This window comes from Phaenicophaeus curvirostris, chromosome Z, assembly GCF_032191515.1.
Source record: "Phaenicophaeus curvirostris isolate KB17595 chromosome Z, BPBGC_Pcur_1.0, whole genome shotgun sequence".
Classification (NCBI taxonomy): domain Eukaryota; kingdom Metazoa; phylum Chordata; class Aves; order Cuculiformes; family Cuculidae; genus Phaenicophaeus; species Phaenicophaeus curvirostris.
In genome coordinates, this window is record NC_091431.1 from 35,935,053 (window position 1) to 35,956,786 (window position 21,734).

The 21,734-nt window shown below is 37.4% G+C and overlaps 1 protein-coding gene across 2 annotated transcripts in view; it reads right to left on the bottom strand.

Moving 5' to 3' along the window:
• Positions 1-3,643: 3,643 nt before the first annotated feature.
• The window catches only part of CEP78 (centrosomal protein 78), a 29,242-nt gene continuing 11,151 nt past the window's right edge, over positions 3,644-21,734 (bottom strand). Inside the window, exons 9-16 of one of the 2 annotated variants that reach the window (XM_069880167.1) lie at positions 19,026-19,134; positions 17,241-17,376; positions 16,209-16,254; positions 14,930-15,073; positions 9,243-9,320; positions 7,340-7,506; positions 6,015-6,168; positions 3,644-4,482 (exon numbers count right to left, since the gene is read on the bottom strand). In XM_069880167.1, coding sequence (XP_069736268.1) covers positions 3,958-4,482; positions 6,015-6,168; positions 7,340-7,506; positions 9,243-9,320; positions 14,930-15,073; positions 16,209-16,254; positions 17,241-17,376; positions 19,026-19,134 — 1,359 coding nt within the window. In that variant the 3' untranslated portion in view covers positions 3,644-3,957. The remainder of the gene's footprint in view (positions 4,483-6,014; positions 6,169-7,339; positions 7,507-9,242; positions 9,321-14,929; positions 15,074-16,208; positions 16,255-17,240; positions 17,377-19,025; positions 19,135-21,734) is intronic. The other variant, XM_069880168.1, reaches the window with a different exon arrangement.

Here is a 21,734-nt window from a genome sequence, read left to right on the forward strand (position 1 = left end):
TGTTCCTTTTCTGGTCCAGCCAGATCAAATCTAGAACAATAAAAAGAATTTACAGGTTACAGCTTGGTCTGGTATTTAGTTAACGGAATTCATGTTATTTTGTTTAAAAAATTGCAAACAGACATATTGGGGTTAGATCATAGATAACCTTCATTTCAGGTTCATAAGGGCTATAGCTTCAGAAAAAGCTTTCAGAAGCTTTTCAGAAGCTTTTCAGAAACTCACTTTCAGGCACAGAACCCTCCTCAGCTCTAAAGAGATAATAGTGAATTTCACAGACCTCACAAGATGGATAAAATTTCTTCAAAACACCAAGGGTTTTTTTTTAAGTACGTCTCAGACCCCAACACCCAGAACAACTACATTACTTCTAAATATTAAAATTAGCTCTAATTAAATAGAAGACTAAATGCTCAGCAACACCACAGAGATGACTGCAATGTAACTGTTTTTACTGGAGTCTCAAATAGAACCAGGCTCCTCATAAGGACTTTTCCTAATATTAAACCGAGATGACCAACATCTGCCCAGAGAGACACCTTCAAACTCCAGTCTGTTAGGGAAAAGGTATTGTCGGTAGGAAAGGGCACTGGGAGCAGTCAGAAACAGTTTAGGTTGGTGGTTCAGGTGAGGAAGCCTGGCTATGACATTTTTTAGAAAATCAGTTTCACATTGTGCATTGATGGGTAATAAAGTTGGTAAGTATGCATATAAACAAGAAAGTTTCCTCAACACAGAGCAGTCAGCTTTTTTTACATGGAAAGGATTATTATGCTTTTGCGGTCAGAGTGAATGAAGAGGAATAATAAAGGTCATGTCAGAGTTTTGTTTCCATTGAACCGAGATTTTATTTTAATATTTTGCTACCAGCAACTGTAATTTTATTTCATAAAAACCCATAAATTCATTAAATCAACATTCATAGTCACCCTATAAAATACCCAATATAAAATAAAAGCTTTTGAAGCCATGGCCTCCAGAAATGCCTCTGATTTCCAGCTTTTTACAGAGAACCTGACCCTTCAAGTACCACAAATCCCAATAGGCAAAATGTGGATTTGTTTAATTTATATAAACCCAGAGAGAACTGCATTTAATACGATGCATAACAGGAAAGAGAAAACAAAAACCAGATGAAGTGTAATATTTAAATAAACTTCCTGAATGTTCAGTGAACTTTTATTAAGTTCATTGTGACTTGATGTTATGCTGAACAGAAAAACCTTCGACTACTACTGGAAAAAAATCAGCTCATTCAAGGAGACACAGTACACACGTGTTCTCTGTCTGGTACGATAACTGACCAACTGATGTCATTATTAAAAGACAAATAATGCTGACTGCGTAGCAAACTGGCAGCTGTTTCAAGAGGCAAACTATTGGTCCAGCAAACTATTGAGCAGCAAATTTTAGTAGGACTTAAATCCCACTGCAGGTAGTCCAGATAAGGGCTTGGAGTCATTTTGTTTTTCAGATATTTGGCTCCGATTATAGCAGTTACGACGTGTGAAAAGCAATTATTGAGAAGCCCAAATGAAAAGAGAAAAAGTGCTTGAGTTTTATAAGTAAATATTAACATGTTCTCTAACAAAGAGCTGGCCTATTGATTTCAGGCTTTTATGTCAAACAAGAACACAGACAAATGTGTAAAACATTAACTTATAGCAAGAGGTTCAAACAGGTTATACGCAAACTTAGGGTACAATCGTTTCATAATCATTTAAAATGTATGTATATATACACACAAAAATACTTTTTCAGACTTTATTAAACTACTTTAAATATACTTTTACGTACAAGATAATTTTTATTTATATACCCAAAATATTTTTTGGAAATATTTTCAACTATTAGTAAAAACCTTGACATTTCTGAAATATTCAGTGTAGTCTTAAAAAATACTTCTCCCTCAGGTAACTTACATCCATTGAATCTACTGACTTCAGGTCCAACATTCAACTATATATAAAGTATGCACTTACAGTAAGAGTGCTACACAACAGCACCAGTGAAGAGATTGAGAATCCTTCATATTTCTGATTTTAAAAAAATAAATAGATTTTTAAAAAGTTAAGTAATAATTACACTGAAAAAAATATTTTGGACATAATTCACACTTCAAAACCAAATACTAGCAGTATTTAGCATAAAAGGTATGCTCATAGGCATACAACACATAAACTGTTTTAAGTTCTTTAAGGTATTTTTAAGGACAAATAACAGATTTATAATTCCTAACCTCAGAAATCTGAACAATTTTGCATTTATAATTTTATCCACCACTTCACAGTGATAAGCTTAAGAGCTGTAGTTTAAAAAGTGAATACACAGCATTCTAGTGCTGGAGAAACTGATTGCATATAACTGTTCAATCAAACCAAAATCACAAGCAAAGAATCATGAATGAACTGTAAGACCTCAAATGTTTGAGAAATGTAAAAAATAACATGGACTAATATATTACCTGCTTTATTCCAAAGTGACAAAGTCTGTATAAATAGTGTACTTTCATTGTGCAATTACTTGTGCAGTATTGCAATAGTTAAGGTAATCTCATTCTCTTTGCTCAGTAGAAAATTTCCATTTGAGGATTCATGAGTTTCTTCATAATTGTCAGGCAATTGGAGTCAGCAATTTCTACAGGTTTTCTGTGTTCCAGAACTCTCATAACCAATAATGGAGTAAAAAGGTTGCAAAGGTAGTACCCAATCTCCTAGAGTTTGCTACTGCAATTTCAGAAAATTTCTTTCAAATCAGGACTGAGAAGCACATGGATATGAAAGTTAGAAGGAAGTTATTTGAAGGAAATAAAATTGACTTGTTCATTCAAAAGCAAAATTCACTCCCATTGTTGAACCAAATTACTTAAACTCTGAACTAGAACAGTTTAGGTGGTTTCATTCTTCCAAATACAAATTTTATGTTGTTTATAAAATTTGCTTAAATGTTTAACACATTCCTCAATCTCTACAACCCTTTCTAATAAGTTTAAATTGACAGAACTCCCATTTATATACAAACCAGTAGTTAGCGATAGAAGCATAATAATTATGTTAGGCTCTTCACTGATAGCCTTCTCACGGCACTCAGGCAAGGGTAAAAATGTAAAGATACTGTTTTATTTTTTAGGGCCACACTAAAGTGCATCGTGTCATTGTTCCTGCTGCAAAACAAAATTATTCTCTGTGCCATTATACAAATGAAAACTCATGTTACTCTGTGCTGTAGTCCAGAAGCTGCAGATCAGCTGCCTGTGTAAAACAACAGGAACAAGAAGCTGGGGGGGCCAATCCCATTTTTAAAATAACTATGTTCTTTTAGTTTTATGTTCTCACATTTCTCTAGGTCCTGAATGGAGCCCGAGTAGGGCTAGACAGCCTGTAGATGTCCCTTCCAATGTGTATTATTCTATGATCTGAAAATATAGCAAAAAGGAAGAATGGCCGTATTTAAGCATTTCTTTGAGAGATGTTTCTGGTTTCATTTTCTAATCTGAAAATTCCACTACTTTTGCAAATGTCAAACCTACACACTTCTAGGCATGAACTGATGTTTGCCATAAACCCATTATTTCCCCACTTCCATTGCAATACACTGGAAATAAACACTAGAAAAAAATTATACTAAAATTATTTATTTACTTTATTAACTCAAAAAGTTTACACTCTGTAATGAAATCTGTGATACACAATAAAACCCATACTCCAGGAATCCTTTTTATGCAGTACAAGCTGAAAGGTACCATTCTACCAGTACATCCTGTGTTTCCAAAAATAAAAATCTAGTGAGAAGGGATGCAAACATGAAACGGGCACATGAAGCAACATGCATGCAATGCTTTAAAACGCTACAAAGTCTACATTATTTTACAAAAAAATCAGAAACTCTACTAAGGCATCTAAAACTTATTTTTAATCTTGCAAGCATGGAGAACAGACTAAACATTTTAGAATCATTTCAAATGCTTGTAAGACTTTGGGTAATTTCTTGTATTTCTGAGTCAGTTCCTATAGTATCAGTTCCAGAGCCGTTTATTGCCTGCAGTATACGTTGGTCTCCTCTTGCTCCATCATTCAGAATTGCCATTTCATTTGCTTCAGGGGTGTAATTCTTTGAGGAACAATTTTTACTTTTTTCACTAGAAGCACTAGTGGATGTTCTGCTACCATTACTTTTAATATGTGCACTGGAATCAGAAAATGAATGCAGACTGCTAAACAACTGCCTTGCTGAGGGATGTCCTTTTGCCTGTTCATTATGTTTGACTCTCTTCTCAGAAAATGTTGGACTACTACTTCGAGGCTTATCCTCTTTATTTTGGTTAATTGTTTGAGCCTCATTTTCCTCCCATGAGCCTGGTCCATGCTGCTCCCCAGCAGTCTGAAGTTCCTTTATTTCTCTATGAGCAGAAAAGGTATTATTCGCAACCATCTGGGATTGAAACGTACCAGGAAAAGAAACTTGGATGTCCTCAGCTTTGTTCTGAAATAAGAGATTTCAATGCAGATACTGATGCAACTACAGAAAAAAAAAATCCTGTATATACTAAAAATACACTAAAAAAGTACTAGAATACTAAAAATACTAAAATCTGCATAGCAAAGTAAAGTCTTTATATAATATAGAAAAGATTCATAGATCACAGCAATCACACAACCTTTATTACTTTTCAAAGCAAGCAATTTTCAGAAGATTGTTAAGGTAATAATGACACAGAGTAGTCATCCTATGGTTTCATATCTAGCTTGAACATTGTACTACAGAAATGCACCAGTTATACTGAAGCAGTCAAAGCCCAATCATGTCTATCATTCTGAAATGCCTGCAATTTACACTTGCTCACAGTTAACAGTAGTGTGGTCCCAATACTCTATCTCACAATACGTAGCTGCTACAAGAATCCAAACTAACCAATACTAGGAGGCAAGTATGAGAGTAGTTTTAAGTGTTAGTTGAAGATTTTTGTAGTCAGCATTTTCCAGGTGTACTTAAATGACATTTTAAGCTCAGGCGTCTAAATGTAGTGAATTACAAAAACAAAGACTCAAACGAAGCGTCATAGTGCAGAAGACTGAAAACACTGTGGCAAGCCAAACTACAACACATGTTGAAGAACCTACAATAAGCATTGCTCTAGCACACCGAATAATTTTAGCGGATTCAAACCACAAAACTGTAAATGGCTTTTCACACCATTTAACCCCCTCATCCTTTTTAACATCTTGTTTTAGAAGCTCATATTGTTCTTGAGGAATTTGGAACACAATGTGGAAGACATTGGGTATAAGAAGTATATTGGACTGCAGAATGATTCTTAGCATGACAGTTTTACCCAATTTCAACAACAATTGCAGGCTGCCAGTATCTTCATTTTTAACTGCCGTAAAAACTGGTTGTTTGGTTGGGTTTTTTTTTCCCATTGAACCTTAGTCACCCTTGAAAAATCCGTGAGGTTTTCCATTTAATAACTTCAGAGTAGAAACTAAAACCTTGTGTTGATAATATTGCAGATTTGTAGCTGCCTGAAATTCATGGCACGGCCCATGTAGAAATCTAATATGATTGGATATGTACAGTGAAATTACTTAGAAGAAAATTTGTACTTTTCAATGGGCACCTTGTACTATCCTCTGCTATCAGACTAAGTTTATTTTAAATCATTATACACCATTATTAAATGGTTCTAAAAAACCTAGTCATTATATTTTCCATTTTTAATGGATGCATATCAGTGTTGGAACTTCATATTTCAGAATAAGAAACAACATTATTACTACCAATGCTTTCATAGTACAAAATACTATGGTTTCTGTTTCAAACGGTAATAACTTAAAAAGCTTACATTAACCATTTAATTATATGATCTGTATAAATACAGCTACAACAAAAGATTGCAATAACAACTTCATGGATCATTTGGTAATCATTACTTTCAGTCAAGAGGGGATAACAACTGAAAAATACATTAAATAGCATTAAGTACATTGCCACTAGCATTCCCTCTATTGACTTACTTTGCTATTCTGGGTATGCTCCTTTCTTTCTTCTTCAAACGAATTCCCCTTTAGCATGTTAGGAGGCTTACTGAGAGTAGAATTCATTGGTGGATGCCCCAAAAGACCAAAATCTGAGTGGTCTATCCCAGCTAATACAGCAAGTTGTCCAAGTCTGTAAAATAAATTTTAAGAGAAAATTACACTTCTTGCCCTTGTGAAAGACCTAAATGTTCAAAGCCATAAGAATAAACAGAATCTGTTTGAAACTTTGAAGACAGTTTTTCCATTATTTTAAGAGAAACAGAATAGTTTAATAAAGACAAAAACAAATAGCTAAAGGTATTTTCTTGTCTTTGCACAAATTAATCTGCAGGTTCAAAACTAACTGTCTTCACTCAGCATTATGAGGCTAAGGATTTAGTTCTCCCAGTTAGCATTGATCTCAGAGCAGGATGTTGGGAAGCAGACTCCCTGCCAGGCAGGGAATTAAAGATTAAAACAGAATGGCAGAAGAGCTGAATGGCAGGGGTTGGAAGGGACCTCTGGAGATCATCTAGTTCAATCCCACTGTTAAAGAAGGTTTACCTGGAGTAGATTGCACAGGATCACAAGAAGGCAATCCCACAACCTCTCTGGGCAGCCTGTTCCAGTGCTGTCACCCTCACAGTAAAGAACTTTCTCCTTATGTTAAGGTGGAACTCCCTGTTTCCAGTGTGTGCTCGCTGCCCTTTGCCCTGTCGCTGGGCACTGCTGAGAAGAGCCTGTCACCATCCTCTTGCCCACTAGATATTTATAAGCTTGTTGACAGAATCCCCTCTCAGTCTTCTCTTCTTCAGGCTTAAACAGACTCAGCTCACTCAGCCTCTCCTCATAAGAGATGCTCCAGTCCCCTAATCATCTTCGTGATCTTCCACTGGACTCTCTCCAGCAGTTCCTTGCCTTTCTTAAGCTGAGGAGCCCAGAACTGGACACAGTACTCCAGAAGGGGCCTCATTAGGGCAGAGTAGCTGGGGAGAATAACCTCTCTTGTTTTGCTAGCAGATCGTTCAAGCAGAAGACAGATGCACATCTCCCAATCTAGCATAACCTGTAACAGCCAAATCCAGCTACCTGCTTCTTGAAAGCCTTCCCTGGGGACAAATACCTGAATTCAGGTGGACAGTGCTGGATCATGTTTTTCTTTCCCCGATGAGAAAAGACTAAACAGTCAAGACATACTTATGCTCCTTCTAAGCAGAGTCCTAGAGAACTTGGGAGGAGAAGGCAGCATATTTCATTGGGAAGATAATTTTGGAAAGAGAACTCAGCAGAAGCAGTAAGACTTAAGTAAAGTGACAACCTACCCAGCATCTTTAAGGAAGTCTAAAAATGCATGAAACTTTTGGAAGGAATTCTCAATGCTGCCTAGAACACTTTCATCTTCCAAAATCATGTTGGTTACTGACTGTGCACGCAGAATCTCAGACAGGGAGATATTTAGATTCCTTAATCTTGCGTTTTCAGTTTCCAGCTGTGAGAGAGGGGAGGGGAAGGAGAGAAAGGTAAAAGTGATTTACATCATTGTCAGTTAAAAAAATCCTAAATACCCAACCCCACCTTTGCCTATACAACAGTATCTCAAAGAGAAACACCCAAGTAACTGACATAGAGCTTCCTGTACCATAAATATTCAGGGTACGGTTACATTGAGCTCTGTGCAGGTTTGTTCATTCATGGCTGCAATTCTATGCTGCCACAGTGAAATCGCTGCAGGCACTCAAAACTGCTGGCTCAGCACCATCTTCAGAACGTTCAGAATGTTGCTGGGCAAGTGCAAACAAAACATTAGCTTTCATATCACATTATTTTGCATGTTATTATATGACACAGTAATTGTTTTACTTGTAAAAAACCCTAATGAAGGCCAATGCTCTATTTATATTCACTCCTCTGTATCAGAGGGCATGCATACCACCGTATCTCCCCCCTGCACTGTGCACCACAAAATTGAAAGTTTAAGAAGATCTGATTTTTCTCCACATTGAACGTTAATGGAATTAATGACAAACTGAAAGCTTAATGGTAACTGTAGGATACACAGGGGGTTGTGTTTGATGGAAACATTAATTCAGACACACCTTTAAGATTACAGCTATGCAATCACTGCTATCACAGGCTTTCATTCTTTCATCTTTTGTGAGAGAAGGACAAAAAAGTATAGATCTGGCCAGGTAGTGCACTGTAGCTGTTAAACTGGCATCACAACGAACATTTTTGAAATTTACTGCTACTTAGTTTATCCCTTCTCCTCAGAAAAGCTGCTAAGTGCAAGGAGTCTAGCATGACAGAGAAAGATTTCTTGCCCTTGTACTTAGCCTAAAAAGCATTTAAGTATTCAAACAACAAATATCTGCAGCAGAGTCCACTGGTGCACTTCACTTCACAGGATGGGGATGGCTGCACCAGAGGACTACAATGAACCTTGTAGAGTGCAGAGTCCTCTGTGGGCACCACTCGTTGCTCAAGTTCCAAAGGGTACGACCACTTTCATTCCTCTCCAGATCACATCTAAGAACCAAGTCCATTCGTTCACACTATCTTACACTCAACTCTATTACATGAAATTCTGCTTATTGATGCAAAAGGTCAGCAACAACAGACGGAGGGGAAACAGGCCTCACAATTTAACTGTGAATGGTTGGTTGTTAGGTTCTGTCATAATTCAAAACTGTTTCTCAATAGCTGACAGCTGTGGCCAACATGCTATGCATACAACCATCCAACACTTTTATTGCCTGCAGAAACAAAACTTAGAAATCAAACGGACAGAATCAGGAAAATAAAACAACATTTGCAACAAGCAGCTTTTCAGTGCAAGTCATAATAAAGAAGGTGGGAAAACTCAAAGAACTACCCATTTGCTGCAAACTGCAAACAGATTTAATCATTTTCTCAAGAAAAACAAACATCAGGATACCCTGGATCATAAGTAATATGTAAATTCACCAAATGAATGAAGCACATTGAAACGGTAGCTTGACCTGGAGTTCAAGGCTCTGGAATAGTATCAGGAGAACAAACACACATTACTAAATGCAGATTTCATCATTGCCCTTAGGCTAGTAGATGATCCATGTGACTTTGAACTGAAACTCTAGAAGCTACCACTTTAGAGGTCATTGCTAATTACTCCTAATGAAGCAAGTAGATAGTTTGTTTGGTGCCTCCTTTAAAAAGTAAAGATGATTCACAGTTAAGTGTCATTACCTCCATTATTCGTTCCTCAGCCTTTACTCTGGCTCTTTGTTCTTCCTTAAATTTTTCAATACATTCTTCCAGCTCCAACTATTATAACATAGATAATTATCATGAAATTTATCTCAAAATGTCACATCAACAAGAAATATTATACAAAAACTCATAGGTCCAATTAACAAATACCACACAGCATTCCAAGCAATAACATATCTTCTGCAAAAACAGATCACAGGTATACCAGTACCTAACTCTTAACGTCAAAAATTAAGAAAGGCAAGTGCTACACAGCAATAGGTAACATGAGATTATAAAACAAGTCTCTTGGGCCTATGACATCAGCATCAGAAATGTACGTTCTTCTCTGTTTCCCCATCTTCCCCTTCACAAAATCAAACCTAATTTTTAACTAAATACAGCTAACTTTTTGTACACACTTTATCAATCAGTTCTACAGAGAAGCAAAGATCCAAATGGTACTGAAATTCTTTGTTTACTGTCAAAAGCTAATTCAAGAGCATACTACTGCACTTCATACAAGCAATCAACTGAGAAAACTGGTGTGCAATAAATGCATAGTAAAACTAATCTTTCTACAAATGCAAAATGGTCTTTACAGGTCTTGAAGGATGCAAGGGACTTCTACATCTGATTCTGAGACACTGGTTCTAAAATATTCTAGATAGCGCCCTTACAGTGCAAACCACTGAGGGTGAAGATGATGGGTTTGTTACTACTATCCGGTGAGGCCCACTCTTAAGATCCCTAGACTAGCCTCAACCAAGCTAACCCTGGTACTAGAAAGCTAGTCATATCTTTATTGTCTGAACACACAAGAAAGACTCTCAGATGCTAGGAGGAATAGGAAAAAACACACTTCTAAGACAGCATTTGGAAAAGGATTCAACAGCATCTAACTCCCATGATGTAACAAAATCACTTCCATGCATGGGATGTGGGGGGGAATCTCTAAGGAGATTCCTCATAAATTGGTAGTGCCAATTGTAGTCTACCTTAGAGGGCATGGAAACAATACAGTTAGAGACCCTTTTATAGATACAGAAGCACAGCACAGAAAAAAGCCACAATAATATTCTATAATCACAACTTGACATTTAAGCTGGAATCCTGTAACCTAGCTTTGAAGAGCAGTCACAAGTACTATATAGGCTTCAGAATTATTACGGTTCCATTTATAGTGTGCACATATGTACGTATATATATGTATTTTAAAGTTTCTATGGTGTAGGTTTTTTTGGCAAGCAACTACTTTAAAAATCTTAGTTCTGTAGTGTATTTGTTGTGAATGTATTTTGGACATAAAGGTGACAGGGGCTGACCTTTTTCTTCAAGTTGCTAGCTTGTATTTTCAAAGGGCAAAGACTTAGAAAATACTTAAAATATCAAGATTTTAAAGAGAAATTTGGAAGTTTTGTAGTTTTGTTTAAACTTGATTTATCACACTGAAGATGTACACAATATTTCATGGTTATGGACTGACATCACAAAAAAATGACAAAACCTACAGCTACATTTCCTCATAAGCAGTATAAGAAGCCTATATTTAAAGGCAGGTGCCTTGCATTTGTTACTATTAAATTCCAAGTGTATTTATGCTTTATTCTTTTATTTGCTTTTGAGAAATTAACTAGCTTACACAATCTTCTAGGCTGTCTGCGGAAAAAAATGATTAAAATGTACATCCAAGCTACAAACCTGAGCCCTCTAGTGCTGTAGTCCAGAAAGATAGCAAAGATAGCACTGACAGCCTTCAAGATTAAGTTGAATAGAAAATCTATCTGTAGTCCTCAATTATTGTATGCAATATCATAGATTTATATAATCATAGTATAGTTTGGGTTGGAAGGGACCTTAAAGATCATCTAGTTCCAACCCCCTTGCAATAGGCAGGGACGCATCCCACTAGATCAGGCTGCTCAAGGCCCCATCCAGCCTGGCCTTGAACGCCTTGAGGGATGGGGCAGCCGCAGCTTCCTTGTGCAACCTGTGCCAGCGCCTCACCTCTCTCATGATGAACAAATTCCTCCTTACGTCTCGTCTAATTCTGCCCCTCTCCAGTTTATACCCATTGCCCCTGGCCCTATCACCACAAGCCTTTGTAAACAGTCCCTCCCCAGCTTTCTCATACGCCCCCTTCAGGTATCGGAAGGTCACTATAACATCTCTTCAGAGCCTTCTCTTCTCCAGGCTGAACAACCCCAATGATAAGACAACTAAGCACTGGACAGAGGTGTAAAAGAGAAGTTTAAAAATAATAATATAAAAAAAGCTTTAGTAACTAATTAGCCATGTTCTTCTACATGGTTACATTACTGTCTTTATTTCTTAAAAAGTTATAGTGCCATGTCTGTTTCTATGTAATTCACATAGTAATAATGTGCAGAAAGAGCTACCCTGCTAAGTAAATCAAGGATGAAGTTCACCATTTATATCCTTAGTTAAAATATCAAAATCTGGGAGTTTCCAAAACTACATTCTTCGTCAGGCAATTCTGACATTTCTGATTCCCTCTAGTGGAGAGAAAGAATATTTATCAGTTCTTATTTTTCATTTAAGCAGAACTAAGCTTTTTGTTAGCCAAGGGATTTTTTAAAAAAACGAAAGCACAACTAATATTATTTTATCAAGTAGTACACCTAAAGCTCCTTTTTGAGCAGAAGAGTGCAGAAAATTCTTAAGGACTTGCATACTTTAGTTAAAGTCTGGTCATTTAGTGACATGAAGAGACGTTTGGAGAGCTTTTTTGGCACAGTGGCAGCTGAAGGAGTTCCCAACTCTTGCTGTTTATTCCCACTCTCCTATCCCATCATTGTTCTAGCACAGCTAGTTCTAACATTTACTGAAAGGCTGTGCCAAGATTTGCTACAGCCAAATATCCTGGATTACTTTTCAGCTAGATCAATTCCTCGAGTCAGCTCCCTACTCAGCAGTAAGAGCTGTCTAACAACTGTACCTAAGCCCAATTAACAGAGATAAATGTGTCCTCCACTCCTCATCTCCCAACACCAGCCATAGACTTCTGAAACTTACCCAATCACATCAGCCAATATGAGTCACTAAGATGGCTGAAAACTAACTTGGAAAAATACTGCATAATCACAGAATACTTGGGGTTGGAAGGGACCTCTTGGAGGTCACCTGATTGAAGCCCCTGCTCAAACAGGGCCACCTACAACAAGCTGCCCAGAACTGTATCTAGATGTTTGTTAAATATCTCTAAGGAAGGAGGCTCCAGAATCTCCTGGGGCAACCTGCGCCAGTGCTCAGTCACCCTCACAGTGAAAAGGTGTCTCCTGCAGTTCAGACGGAACCTTCTATGTTTCAGTTTGTGCCCACTGCCTCTTGTCCTGTCACAAGACATCAATGAAAAGAGATGGGCTCTGTCCTCTTTGCACCCTCCCTTCAGGTATTTATATACACTAATAAGATCACTCCCTAAGCCTTCTCTCCTTCAGGCTGAATAGTCCCAGCCCTCTTGGCCTTTCCTCATAGGAGAGATGCTCCAGTTCCTTAACCACTCTTGTGGCTCTTTCTTGGACCTCTGCCAGTGTGCCCATGTCTCTCATGAACTGGGGAGCCCTGAACTGGACACAGTACTCCAGGTGCTGACCCATCAGCAATGAATATAGCTTGTCGCCTCCCTAAGCCTGCTGGTAAAACTACCCCTAACGTAGCTCAGGACACCATCCACCTTCCTTGCGACAAAGGCACATTGTTAGCTTGTTCAGCACGGTGTCCACCAAGACCCCCAAGGCCTTTTTTGCAACACTGCTTACCAGATGGTCTGCCTTCAGCATATACTGGTGCATGGGATTGTTCTCCCCCAGATGCAGGACTTTGCACTTGTCCTTGTTGAACTACATGGGTTTGCTCCATATTGCCTTACAATCAGATAAACATGACAATAGACACAATAAAGAAAAAGACTGAAGCAAGAAGTGGGAAAGTACTAGTGCGAGTAGAGGAAATAGATCTCACAATTCAATGGTGGCAAGTTGTCCCCTCTGTTCTGACAAAATGTGAGAGTGTCCTTTGCATCAATGTAACAAAAAGGATGAGTGAGACACAGAAACAGTTCCCGGCTGCTTGAACAGTACTATGAGATATATAACCATGGCCTAAAAAAAATTTTTGTTTTAAAATTAAACAAAGCAAAACAAAATGAAGCAGCGACATCAGGACCTTTACAAGCATGGGAAATTCCACTTTTGGCATCAGGTCCTCAAATCTGTAGTTTTACCTCCCAGGAAGGTAAAATTAATCACAAATTACTCCCTTCTTACCGTTGCTCTGTATGTAATACTACAGGTAACACTGACCATACAGGTCAATATGACAATCTTTCCTCAAAGCACAAAACACTGCCTGCTTTTGTGGTGTGTCCTAAAAGTAATATTCTTCCCTCTCCAAACAGCAAGAAAAAAGATAGTGTTTCCTGAAAGCACCATACTTGCTGCACATTAGTTTTTGGCACAATACACACATGACACAGAATTCCATAATTCTAGACGCAATGCTCTTGATGAGACTATTGAAGCCACTGTACAGCACCATGCACAGGAACAGTAATAAAAATTCACCTACATAGAAGAAAGTTGCTATACAATATATCAAAACCTCAGAAATCTTCCTGAACAAAAGTTCTAGAGAGAAGAAGTGTAGACCTAAATAAAAAGTATATATCAGCTCAAAAAAAGCCAGGTAGTTCTTTATGCAATATTTGTACAATCCTCTTGCCCTTCAACAATAACTCTAAGCCACCTTAACTCTCCCATTACACCTAGAGCTGCAACAAGTGAAGTTTTGACTTAATTTTGCTTACACAAAGACACCTATGTGGTCTTAATATTTACACACATGAACAGTTCATTTACCCTGTGCGGTACTCTCACGACCACCACCAAAATCAGATTGACTAGAGGTCTTATTTTTAGCAATACTCATTTGGACACAGAGCAAATTGTCCAAACAAAATTCAAATTGCAACACTTCAGAAACAACTCAGCTATTCTGCCTGAGGGCCCAGTGCTAGATTACCTCAGCACTGTTACTGAGCCACCAAAACACACCCTTTGTTTTTCATGCCTTTTATAAGAACACTGGAAAATGTCTTGACAAGTAATCTCACCTCTGCTAGCATTTTGGAACTATCAAAAGTAGTAGAGGGAATAATAAAAAGCAAGTGAAAAAAGTTTGTTACCAAACTCAACTATAAAATGGAGCTTTAACACACTATCAGTTATTTTTAGAATTATTTTTATACAACAATCATTACAATATTTAAATTACATTTGTGAAGGAAATATTTGGAACAAAATACTACAGGCAATAACACTGATCATAAGATTTCTGAACCATGATTCAAGACAGGAACAGAAAAATTATGTAAATTGCAGCTGTGTGTATTAAGTAAATTTCTTCCTTATTATGGCCCTAATTCGACAGTATGCTTACAGTGTACACATCCTCTTTAGAAGTATTCAGAGACTGGAAATCCAGTGCGTATTTGACACACACCTTTTGAAACTGAAGCCTGTGTGACTTAATGGAGGATAATTATAAATTATTCAGAAGTCCTGCTCCATGACTGGTTATTAGCTTAACCATAGTTCTCCAAATGAAATGTGGTTTAATTGATTTGCCTTTATGAAGTTTAAAGCACAGAACAGGCTTCTTACCTGTAATTGTTTATTCCTTGTTACATTAATCTTATCTAATGATTTTGCCAAATCAGGACGATGGATAACATCATCTAAATTTTCTGTGTCTTCAGTTTCAGATGTAGAAGCACTTTCTACTGTCACTTTCATGGGAATATCTGTCTAATTACATCAGAAAAGAAAAACACACTCACTCACTGCATTACACTGTGCAATAAAAATCAAATATTAAATAGGACCAAAAGCTTAAATAAAATGTGATTGTTTCCTAGAGCCCCCTACAACGTATATGCACTGTCAAGCTATGCAATTTGCATAAAACAATATAAAACCCCACACATGTTCATATACTAGGTATATGTGGGAAGGATTTAGCAGCAGGGGGTAACATGTGAGGAGCAGCCAGGGCTGCCCAGTGCCAGACATGGCTGTTTCCAGCCAGCTTCAGCTTAGGCCCAGCAGCCAAGATGATGGAGCCTCAGGAGAAGCCCATTTAAAACAGAGCAAAAACCACAAGAAAGGCAGGAGGGAAAAAAAAAGAGAGAATGAGAAACAGCAGAGGGAACACCAGGCTCAGAGGAAGTGTTCCATGTTGGAGTCGATACCCACATTCAAGCCCAGAGAACACACAGTGCCAGAGCAGAAGGATGGGCCGAAGGAACTGTGGCCAGTGGACCACCTTTTCCCAAAGGACTGCTGCCCATGGGAAGTCTATGCCACACCAGGGTATAAACGTGCTGGCTCCAGCAACCATCAGACCCTTCTGTGAGCCAATTTAGTTCATTAGCACACACTAAAACAGTTTTACAGCTTTTCTCTGGTGGATGGGGTGGGGTGGGGGAGATGGAAATGAAATGTGGAAAAGAAGGAAGAAAGACAGCTTTTTTTTCCCCCCTGCTGGTACATTTACCACAGCAGTTCGCAGATGGGTGCAAACACAAGTATGTAGTCCAAAAGCAAAGGAGGAAAGAGAGACAGGGGGGAGCAGAACCTTTCAGAGAAAAAAATGCTGTAAATTCTCTTTATTGCCTCAGGAGGAATTGTGCCCATACTCAAACTCAGCTTGTTCCTAAACCTAAGAAACCAAAAGACAGGAATACAGAAATGCGAATAAACTAAATATCAAAAAAGTTTCAACCAAACGCTGAAGTAAACTACTATTTTGCACTTCTATGAGAGACAGCCTTCAAAAGTATGCTCCAGACTTAACCTTTAGGCAATAAGATTCTATAAGAATACTTTGATATTTTTTCAGGCATTCATCTACTAAATAAACCATCATATGAGAGAGGAGTACCTCAATCTTCACTGGTAATTCTTCAGTACTATCCACTGGCCTCCCTCTAAAGTATAAAAAAAGAAACAAACACTTTTGAGAAAATTAAGTTTATAATGTAACCACTGCTACTTCCATTTCCAAACACAGGATTCTAGGAGGGTTGAAGCAGTAAGAGTAAAAACAGCTGACACTGCACTGTATCCCTTTAACATTCCCTTTATGTCCTTATTACTAACAGAACAGGGGTTCTGTTAGTACCCCTACTTAATCATGAATTAGAGCATCACTACAGTATGTTAATTATTTCAATAGGAATCTTGCTTAGTTAATTATTATGAACTAAAATCAAGAGGAGAATATAGTGTTTAGCATTTTGAGAAACAAGTTTAATAAAAATAGTTACGATAAAAGTAATTGTTTGTTTGAAAGTTTATATAGCATCCATCTTAAAAAAAACCGCATTTATGGAATACACTAAAACAAAACCTGTTTCAAAAGGAAGCATGATAATAATAAAACACCTTACATATATAAGAACATTTTATTATTTTACATCAAAGGGGCTTAGATGATCACAATAATCCTGTTGGCATTAGGGGAAACAGCAGAAAGGAGATGTGGAAAAAATACCTAGGCATCTCAAACTGGATGCTAAATGAACTATACAACAAGCTTTGAAAACTAAACTGCATCTTCAGCTTTAAGTCTGATAAATCATTAATAAGAAAAGAACTAGCAAGCAAGACGGGTTTGGTTGTGGGGGGCTTTTTTGCTACACTTGGATATTCCTATCACCATCAAATTGTATCTTTTTGTGTATTTTAAAAACTTACTGGACTAGAATTTATGTAACATCCTCAAAATTTATAAAGCCAGAAAAAACTATGGATCCAATATGAAATTCTGTGTGTAACTTTACAATACCTGGTTTAAAAACACAAATGCTGCTCTCTGCTACATTCATCATGCACGATTTATTTTTCTTCATGCAAATTCCTTTATACACAAATTTGTAAACAAATTTCCTTTCATACACTATGAAAACCTCACCTGCATCTCTTTGCACGTTCTGCAGTCCGCCAAGGCAGGAAGCCTTTTGTGCCTGGTGGCAGTGGTTTTGGTGAGTAACTGTCTTTCACTGATGCCTGTTTTCTCCCAGGACTTACAGACTTTCCAGATGAAAATCCTGTATTGAACAGCAGGGAGAAAAGAGAATTCCTCATACCTAGTTATTTACATATAAATTAACAGCTTACTGTTCATAAGTAACATCTTGCATGTAATAAAAGGGACTGCATGAAATCTGTCTTTCAGTCTAATTTTGCTAAAGCGTTCAAAAGCTTTTGCTTCACTTCTCATAAAGACGGGTGAACAGTTTATCTTCTTGCAAGTATAAGCTGGTATACTTAACTGTTAGGTTGATCTAACTAAGCCACGATGTTATTCAAAAAAAGGAAAAAGTTTTCTAGATAAAGAGGTATATGCACATTAGTAATTTCAGATATCTAACTCTGTTGTCTCAAGTGGGAGCTTTGACAGTCCGCACAGACAAGGCTATCTATGTGCTTCAATTTGCCCTCTAGTGGCTTTAGCGTGAAGAACGTTGGTTTTGTAACTCAAAAGGAATACCAGCTCTACCTTCAATCGCAGATTGCTTCTACAGAACACCAGCAATATCTTCACTTAACAGGAAGAATAAAGAAAAGTTATGTTCGCTAATCCAGTCTCTTGTTGTTATTTAAATCATACACTAACACTTAACATAAATACATAATAAAAACCTAGTGTAAATGATCAATCTGCCCCAGGTTCTCTGAGTCATAAACAAGCCCAGAAAACTATTCACTTAGTATTCTATATAGTTAAACTAGTGAGAACTCAGGTTATTGTTTCTCTGAAATCAATAAAATAATTAATTTTGTAATGGCAAAAAAAAAAAGTATTACTGTGGTACTGGGATTCCAGATTTTGTTCTGTTTTCAACAAGTAAACAGGATATAGAATAGTTTTCCCCTCCTGATTCCCTACCTCTCTTAAAAAAAACAAACAAACAAAAAAAACCCCACCCCACACAGTATCACAAAAAAAAGCACCAAGAAACTCCCACAAAACCAGAAAACACTATAACTACACTTAAGTCAGACATTTTCTTCTTCTATCACCCTGATCGCAGCTTATTTGTATGAAGACTTCAATTTTACTTATGCTTACCTCTCTGCTTCCAGATAACTAGAGCAAAGATGAAAGACAGTGAAATGTATTACAGTGAAATTTTTAGGAACTTATTGAAAAATATAGTGTTTCACAGCTATCAGTACTCAATTACAAATATTTAAGATACCTGTGTTATTCCCAACATACTATTCATAATAGGTTTACATGAAGTAAAAAAGAAAAAACAAGGAACAACTTAGAACATTTCATACATAAGTAAAAAATGTTTCCTCAGGCAGAGGACAGTCTTGCTACAGAAAGGTTACAACATTAGAGCTAGACAACTTGCTACCACCAAGCTTTCTAGAAGTGAAAGCCCATAGAGAAGATGCACTTGGAATAAATACATGCCATGCTGCCATATATTTAAGTCAGCATATCCAACCATTTTTCCAGCCAAATATCTAGTAGCACTAAAAAGGCAAGTTTCTTAGAGACACTGCTGATGGTGGAAGACACTTCATTGAATTAAGAATAAATAAGATACTTTTAAGACAAGAATTCTGCAAAACACTGACATTCAGACACAGTATATTTTATAATCAAAGCTCTTACACATTTAAAAAGAATATTTTGTAGACAGAATTTACTACAGTCAGAGAAAATAAAAGACAGTATTACCAATACGAATAGTAGCTTTTCCTTTTTGACCACTTCCTAGGACAATAGTTCTTTTCTTTGGTCTAGTTTTCAAAGCATCTTTAGAAGATGGAGACATCAGCCACACATACTGGAGGTTTTTTTTAAAGAAAGACAAATTGGTTTAGTCACTATCACTTAAAGAGGAGTTCATTTAAGGTTAAAAGGGTTTTTATCAGCTATATGGAGAACACTGCTAGTTTCAGAAAGCTTAATAAAAACACGTAAAATTAATGAGAAACAAAAATCCCACAAAGCCCCAATTCAAACACAGATTCAATGAGAGGCTGAGTACTACGTTATCAGAAAACGTTCCCAGACCACCACTGTAATACCCCATCCAATACTTTCCTTTCTGCTGTGCAAAACAGTTCTCCTTTGTACAGTAAAAACAGGAAAGAAAAAAAAAAAAAAAAGAGGAACCAACCCTATAAAAAGGAAACTGGTTCTTGCTTTTCATTCTCAGGAAGCTGGCTTGCTAGGAATGACTGGCTCAGGCCAAAGTTCTCCAGAGTAATGAAAGCTTCCCTAAACATGACTTTGTATTACCAATAAAGCCCGTACTTTTTAAAAATACAGTTTAATTTTCACTGCCTGTAATGAGAATTCATCCTTACACAGCTGACACCTCCAAACTAAAATTAAGACATAGTGATAATCATGGGCAATTGCTGTGCTTCAAACTTCATTTCTTTACAGCAACAGTTCTATTTTTAAAGATTCCCCTTTCCTCAATAGAAGTTATATTCTTGCAGGCAGATATTCTTAAGTTACATTGTCACTTATTTTTCAGTGTGCATCAAGCTATAGTTAGCACTGAAGCAGCTGTTGAAGGGAATGCAGTCAATTTTAAGACAATGCTTATCTCAGACAGCCCTTAAACTCCACATCAGAGTACTAGGAAGAATATACTGAAGTTATTCACACCCAATGCACAGGGTAGGTTAAAATGCCACTGCTGTGCTCTAGGTAACCAAATTTAGTCCAAGTTTATCATTGACAAAAAAATGTGGGGTTTTTTCTTTTTTAAACTTTGGACTCAAATAATCCTTATGTAAGTTTTGCTGGGTCTCAGGAGCTAGATTCAGCTGTAGACAAGTGTAGACTTTAAACTACAAAAAAAAGAGAGAATAAAATTAAACTATCAACTTTAAAGAGCAGGAGTATCTTAATTTTGTTTTACTACACATCTAAAGGAGCAGCTGTACTAAGTAAGACCTAAAGTTTATCTAGCCCAGTAGCCTGCCTCTTGTATAGGTGCCTCCTTCTGTTCTACAACATCTAAGTGTGAATCACAGAATCACTTGGAGGAAAGAGACTTTTGAGATCGAGTCCAACCATACCTTTCCACTACTAAACCATATCCCTGAGCACTTCACCTACCTGCCTTTTAAACACCTTCAGGGATGGTGACTCAACCATCTCCTTGGGTAGCCTGTTGATTCCAGACTCTCTTAGTAAGGAAATTTTTCCTGATGTCTAATCTGAATCTCCCTTGGCACAACTTGAGGCTATTTCCTCTCATCCTATCGCTTGTTACTTGGTAGAACAGACCAACACCCACCTCACTAAAACCTCCTTTCAGGTAGTTGTAGAGAGTGACAAGGTCTCCCCTTTTCTCTAGGCTAAACAACCTCAGTTCCCTCAGCCGCTCCTTTCAAGGCTCTCTTCTCCAGCCCCTTCACCAGCTTCATTGCCCGTCTTTGGACATGCTCCAGCACCTCAATTCTTTCCTGTAGTAAGGGGCCCAAAACTCAACGCAGTATTCAACATGTGGCAGACATGAAGACAGCAAACATTAAGAGAGTTGAAAAATTACTAATTCCCAAGACCAAGATGAGACTATGAAACTAACTTGTTTCATAGACACCTCCAGTGGATTTTTCCCTTAAATTGTTCAGTCTCTCACAGAATCTACACAAACTTTCACCACCTACTACACCCAATAGTATCTGTAACTACAACCCACTATACTAGCTACACAGTGCTGCTACGGTAATACAACCTTCCTGTGTTTCAGCTGCCTATCACATTTAAAGACATCAGTTAGTAGTAGGCAGCTCTTCCTGCAAACCTGAAACACAACCCAAAAAGCAAGCACCTACACACTACTGAAAATCACAGAGAAACAACCAAGTTTTATGCAGAACAGAATGAAAGGGCTACTGTGACTTGTATCCAGTAAGTAAGTGGTGACAGTACATTACAGGCTATTTGTGGCAGCCAAGACATAATCTTCTGTAGTTATCGCTTATTATTATGAGGCTATTCAAAAGCCCACCAAACCTCTCTTTGTAAAACACCTTAACATATTTTCTGCATAAGCAAAACCATAGAGTTAACACAAGAGTTGCCATGATGAGATGGCACAGAATGTAGCTCTGCCACTTCTTAAACAAATTTGACAATTAGTATATTGAGTTTTAATGACAGTTAGCCTTTGGCAAGATAAAAATCTGAAATGAGAAGTAGATGAAACTGGAAGGAGTAGTAGGGATGATGACTCATGCAACTCCATTTATCTGTGGGTCAAATATGGCATTAACTAGGTCATTTGCTGCAAGAGTAAATTACAGATGAAAAATAATCCCTACTAAATCAAATAATTTCAAAGATACATATCCATGTTTTTCTCCACTACAAAAAATGGACCAGTCCATCCATTTAAAACCTCATAGGTTTGGAGGCAGT